Here is a 6,699-nt window from a genome sequence, read left to right on the forward strand (position 1 = left end):
TTGAAAAGTGTGGTTAAGAAAAGGAGGTACATTCATCTTTGACACTATCCTTAGGTGGCTGCACGCTATTTTTGAGAACTCTCCCGCTGGGACTGTGAACTAAAGTCAATGAAAGCTTACAATTTTTCAAAGTATTTTCAGAACATTAGGAGGTAAGGACTGAATGGCAAAGCAGCACATACCTTTGGATCTGCCAAGGCATTAATGACATTTCCCAGAGCTAGCAGGGAGCGGTTAATATTTGCTCCTTCTCTAAAGCGGGCCCCCTTGGCATTTGTCACGCTGGCACGTTCAGATCCTGCCAGGTCAATGAGAGACATTTTGGCGATGCGAACATTTTGATTGATACTGGCTGGTTTATCTTGCTGCCTTAGATAAATCTACAATAAAAAAAAAGAATAGAATTAAAAAGTAACAACTAATGAGTCTTGTTACTCTAAGCAATAACTTTATTTTACAGTGTAACAACTGTTTTCAGAAACATTAGCATCCTTCTTGGAATCCAAGTTAAACCTTCCAGTATATATCTAACACCAATAGGCAGTTTGGCCTAATGGAAAACAGTGAATCCATTTCTGACACTGACCCCTTAAACTTACCAGCTCCAGCTATTAGTAAGGAAAAAGAAGCAGGCTGTGGCTGCACTGGGTTTCATTAATTTTCAGCATAGCAGCCTGTATGGTACTTTCATATTTGTGATCCCAGCAGTGCTGGTGGCACACCAGTGTTTAGCTTTTGCTCTAGCTTTTTTGGTTTCTCCACAGTTCCCATTGCTTTAGGACTGGCTGGACATCAGTCTGCCAGTGGCAAGTAATTGCTTTCGCCTTTAACCCCTTCACTTAAAATAGATTATTTCCCTCTCCTCTCTTTTGCTGCAGAGGAGTAAGCAAGCAACTAGGCTGAGGCTTACCGGAGTGGCAAAGGTTGGAGAGCTTCAAATGAATTTCATTGCTAGAATAGCTCTCAACTCTTCAGCACTCAAGATGTGTAACACACTATTTCATTTCAAACTAAAAATGGTCTTCATTTATTCAAGGCACCTTTAAGAGTATGCCATAAAGATATACATATAGGGAGAAACCAGGAAAAAGGCTGGACTTCCAGTGATTTATACTTAACTGTAACTACCACTAATAAGGGAACAATACTGATTTACTGCTGTGAACAAACGTATTACTCTGGGCCCTTCTGGAAAGCCGTTCTCCCTCACCCCTTCTTTCTTGAAATTTTCATGGCACAGGAGATTTACGAAGTAGTAAATGCTTTTGCTTCCTTCTGCTAGTGAAGGTATTCTTTCCTCAGGCTTACGAACAAGTAGGCAAAGCATGATTATACAGTCAATAAGAATTACTGTTATCCTTAGATGGCTGTTGCTTGTTCAGGATTCTCTAGAAATTCCCCCTTCTTTTGTATTGAGTGCCTCGCCATTTGCAAGGCTAACGGTTACTGACAATTTCATGAATGCACTTTTAGACAGTGAATTGGGGAAGAGTTGCCCTACACGTAAAGGAGTTGTCTTTATTAGTCAACTTCTCACCAGTTCTGCAGTTTTAAGCTTTGTATATGAACAGTGAAATGTTCACAGCAATTTATAACACCAAAAAAATTTGCAAATATTGGGAGTGAATAAAATTCTTATAACTTGCCACAAAATACCTATACAAAATAGAAGTGTTTCTCTATCAAACAATATAGGTAGGTTCTATTTCTAGTACAATTTACAAAAAAACCCAACCAAAAAACAAAAAATAAAACCAAAAACAAACCCCAAACCAACCAACAAACAAAAAAAGCTACTCCCCAGTATTTAACCTTGGAAAAGTAGCTATCTTCAGCTAACTAATGTTCTACCAGAACCCAGTAACTATCATTAGTGAAGTAGAGAAAAGCGGAGTGACAGCCAAACTATGTTGTACAACACATCTTCTATAAAAATTCAAAAGATGAGATGCCCCAAAGCAGGATCTTCCCTACTTCTTTGTCCGTCAGCAGAACATTTTCAGTAGAACAGTGTGGCAATTGGGATTTTACTTTCAAGTGCAGTAATTGCCTGACCTAGATAGATATTTCAAACCTAAGACAGATGGTACAGTAAGGCAAAGATCAGCTCAGAATATCCTGGGACTAGACTTTTACTACTTTGAGTCAGTCCCAGAAAACATCCTGCTCCAATAAAGTGAGCAACAAAAGTCATCTCCAGCATAAACCAAACAAGCACTTCTCTACTAACAAAAGCAACTCAAAAATAGCAGAAAACTTAAAAATTAAGAGGAATCAAGGCAGCAATAGGCATTTCTCATCATTTGTACCTGTGGAAGCAAAGATGCAATAAAACAAAGAATAAGCAGGTAAGACATGTTTTGCTAAATACCACAAATTTGTGGTAATAGAAACTGACACAGGTGGTTACATGTAGCACTAATTGACCAGTCTGTAATTACTTCTTACAGATGCCACCACTACTACTAAGTGCATCAAGAAGATAAACCCACTTTAAAAGCATATGGTTGTGAATTTGCTTAAATGAGTACACACAAATTAACATCAGTTAAACTTCCAGTGCATTCAATGGACCTACCTAGTTAGCAACAGTAATATTGCTTTCAAGTGCCACATGCAGATGCAGCATTTCTTTTAAACACGTACACATTTTTCTAGAGAAACAATTAATCCTCTCCTCCTCTCACGCATAAAGTAATTTCTGTGAAAAGGCTTAAAAACCATTCCCTCTGGAAAGTGCTATTATTCAAAGACTGCACTTGTTTATCTCTGAGAACACACCATATTAATAGATATTTATACAAATCACGTATTTAAAATGCAATTGTTTAACAAAACTAATCATTACTTTTACCAATACTTTGTGCACTTGGCAGAAAATACAACTTAAGCAAAAGCAATTAAATATCTTGATTGACAGTTAGACCACCTCTAAAGACAAACACAACAAACATTCAGGATTACCTCATGACAGGAATAACTGGATTAGGAATATTGCAAAGCACACCAGAGAAAGGTTTTGCCAACTCTAGTATCCTTCAACAGAATCAGTTTGACAGTTTTGGTGAATGAACTGTGCACCAAGATTGAGTGCTGAGTACAGAGCAGAACATGCTTCCAGCCATGACATGGCAATGCCTATCCTTTACATTGAAAGATCCATTGCTTCATAAACAAGTTGTAACCCCTAGATATTTGTCCACGAAATCAAGGTCAGTCAAACATGCCATTTAACTGACTGCAGCTGTGTATGGACACTGGCTAAAAGACAGCCAGTGCATTTTACACCGTCAAGGGTATTTTGCTGGCCACTACTGCTATGGGGACACAGGAAAAAAAACAAAACAAAACAAAAAACCAAACAACATGAAGAGATTATTCCAAAAATAACTTTGTCAGTCATCTCAACTTCAAAGACAAACATTCACGCTAGCTTAAATAATTGTAAGAATTCTATTATCAACAACAATGACATCAGAGAAAAATCATTCAGGGCTTAATATATATGAGCTACAAAAGCATATCCTTCTTGCTTTTTAAAGTCAGATGCTTACTATAGCAGTATTTCATAACCAAATGATTGGTTTTGTACTTTCTCATGCAACACACCAGTTCACAGTGTGTATATAATACGCACACAAATAAAAAAACCCGAAGCTTGTTCATTTTAGACCATAATATGAAAAACATTTACAAAACCATTGAGCATAACAGCTTTCATTCAGTGCATGGCAAACAAGGCTGCATCCCAAATATATTCATATATATATATACGCACACAGAAATTACGTATTTGCTGTTCCTATAATATTTAAGTATGAGAGGATGTTTCTTTTCATTACGTTTTTACTTATATTGCCAGAAAGAAAACAATCCTCTCACCTGCAAGCATTCATATTTGGTTTAATTTTCTTGTCTATAAGCTAGAAATATTTTCAGATCATAATTTATCTAAAAAAGCATAAATGCTGATCAAGGGTTTTTCGTTAAACTTTCAAACAAAATCATAATAAAATAATAGGTTTAGTAATTTTGTCAGTATAGTTTATTTGGTGCATGTGCAACCTTTGCTAACAAGTAAGTGTATCTACCATGAGATTAACTTAAGACATATGCCGCCTGTTACTAACCACTTCTCATCAATCTTGACTGTAGAGCTCTGGCATGGTAACTTTACAGCTACTTGCACGGCCATCATCTATGTCAAAACACAAACTTTTGGCTATAGTTATTAAGCTTTGTCTAAGTCTGCAGGTATAGTTAAGAACTACCTAACAGTAGTTCAAGGAATTGAAATATGTTTTACTATTTACTTTACTATTTTGCAACCCAGAATGGTAGCATTTAATTATTCAAGATAATGTTCTCTGCAGTATGCACCAGAAACAGAAATAAAGGAAGTTCTAGTTAACAAGACTGATTCTTAAATACTATTTTTTGAAAGCATCACAGGTTGCATTTAAGGACCCAGAAAGATAAGGTGGTGGTAATCAAACAGCAATAATCTTTGGAGAAGTCTTAAGTTTTAGCAGATTTCTACAACAGATTTAAGATTCCTATAGATGGAAACTAAAAATCAGAATTTCATTTTGATGACATAAGTATGCGTATGGAGATATTTTCAGAAAACATATACTGCTTTAATTGTACTAAAACTTGGTACATACGAGAACAGTAAGAAATTACTCTAGTATAAAAATCGATGTTCTCCAGAGTAAGCGGAATAAGAAAGTTGTACTTGAGGTTCTCAGTTCATAGACATGTAACTGCATTCTGTAAAATATTTTTCCTAGAAAAATGCTGAGCAATGGAATGAAACCATTAAACATTCATGGTTTCATTTACTATAAAGCATTAAAAAAACCCCAAACTAACACCAAAATCCCAACAGCTTTCATTTTATAAGATTACAATATGGAAGTACATTCAAAGCTCAAGATTACAGCTTTCTGGAAAAGCTATTTCTTCCAAGGAATATTAGTTCAAACTATTGGAACTAGAGATCTTTATACTGGAAAAGATTAACTCAGTGAAATCACTACTTACAAGATTCACATACTTACAAGAAATAAGTCAAAAAGAACAATAAACTGGAAAACTTCATTCTCTTCTAACCTAAACTAAGATTCAACACAGTTAAAAAAAAAAACAAAAAAAAACCCAAACCCAACCAAAACCCCAAAAAGCTTCCATTGCATTCAGTTTTAATTAAAACCTACAACTCACAGTAATGACCACTGTACATCTATTGCCTCTTCTTACCTGAAAGACAGCATGGGACCGGGAAGAGGAGGCATTTACGTCTGTGGGGTGCTGTGTTCTATTGTTATTTCCATAATCCAACATTTGAAGGATTTCCTCTGCTGATTTAGGCTGTAAGGGTAGAGTAAAAGATAAATGCACTTCTTTTAGTCAACTGTAGGAGATTCTACACTGGTCTAAAAGACATTAACATTAAAAAACAAAAACAAAAACAAAAAAAAACCAAGGGAAAAAAAAAAAAAAAGGAACTTGAAATTTTAGTTACCTAGAACTAAGAAAACTTTCCTGTTTTGAATTTGAAGTACTTCAAACGTTCGTACCTTACTGCTATTTAACTGAGAAAAGCAAGTACTTTAAAATCAGATAATTTTTTAGTGAAGAATTTAAACAAACCTGCTAAGGTTCTCCATTGTTATAAGAAGCCTTACTTAATGATTGACTTAATTTTTCTTGTGCCAATGCATTAAACAGCAATATACTAATTTTTTCCCCAGAAGACACAAGCTTTGGGAAGGATTGCATTTACAGAGTAAGCCAACCTAATAACAGTTTCCTCTTGAATCATTATTCTTAGTATACAAAGGCTGGAAGCTACATAGCATGTAACATACACTAAAAGGCTGCCGGAAAATAGGTCCATGAGAGTTGATTTCCAGGTTTTGTCACTGACGTAGCCAAAGAATTGCTACACTGGCCTGGAAAGGCAATTTAACATGAAACTTCTCAAGCATGACTATTTAAAAACAAACCCAACACTAAGACATTGCAGGCATGTAGAACACTCCAAAACAGCACTGAAGGCAGTGAATTTCTTGAACAAATGCTAAGGTGTTCTAGCATAAAACCCAGATCTTGAAGGTGAGCATCAAACCAATGGTACCCTTTTGATAATGAGCAATCTGTTTGTATTCAACATCAGCACTTTTTTTCCCACAACATGCTTTTAAATCATTACTTATGTTTGCAAGTTACTAAGGTATTGGTAATTATGGCCAGAAAAAAAGCCCACTAAGGAAATCACTTAGTTGGATACAACTCCCACAGAGCAATGGGACCTTACTCATTTTCTCAAATGCACCGTGAAGTTTCAACACCTATTTACATACTTGATGTAATGTTAGCCCTTGCACTACCACCCCTTTCTGGGTATCTTCACGAACAGCCAGAGGTCCCGAGTTTACCAGCAGATCACGGATCTGTTCATTGTAGACCTTTGAAAGGGAATTGAAAATCTTTTAATACAACTGTCCTACCAAACTTGACAGGATTAAACATAACTAACCAGAAATCAACAGAGTCTTTTTAACATTACTTTAAGACAAAGTAACAAATTCATTCTGCAGTAATTTTGCAAAAGAGTTCTCCTATACTGAGCTTGAAATATTCAATTAATTTAATTGGCATGATTTTTTTTTTAGCCATTGAAGTAGGAGCCAC

The 6,699-nt window shown here is 35.7% G+C and overlaps 1 protein-coding gene across 1 annotated transcript in view; it reads right to left on the reverse strand.

Moving 5' to 3' along the window:
- The window catches only part of KIF18A (kinesin family member 18A), a gene marked incomplete at its 3' end in the record, with an annotated part of 19,765 nt that overhangs the window by 11,004 nt on the left and 2,062 nt on the right, over positions 1-6,699 (reverse strand). The window contains exons 3-5 of the mRNA XM_010018222.1: positions 6,369-6,473; positions 5,263-5,373; positions 183-380 (exon numbers count right to left, since the gene is read on the reverse strand). Of these exons, the coding sequence (XP_010016524.1) occupies positions 183-380; positions 5,263-5,373; positions 6,369-6,473 (414 nt within the window). The remainder of the gene's footprint in view (positions 1-182; positions 381-5,262; positions 5,374-6,368; positions 6,474-6,699) is intronic.

This window comes from Nestor notabilis, unplaced genomic scaffold, assembly GCF_000696875.1.
Source record: "Nestor notabilis isolate BGI_N333 unplaced genomic scaffold, ASM69687v1 scaffold16637, whole genome shotgun sequence".
NCBI lineage: Eukaryota > Metazoa > Chordata > Aves > Psittaciformes > Psittacidae > Nestor > Nestor notabilis.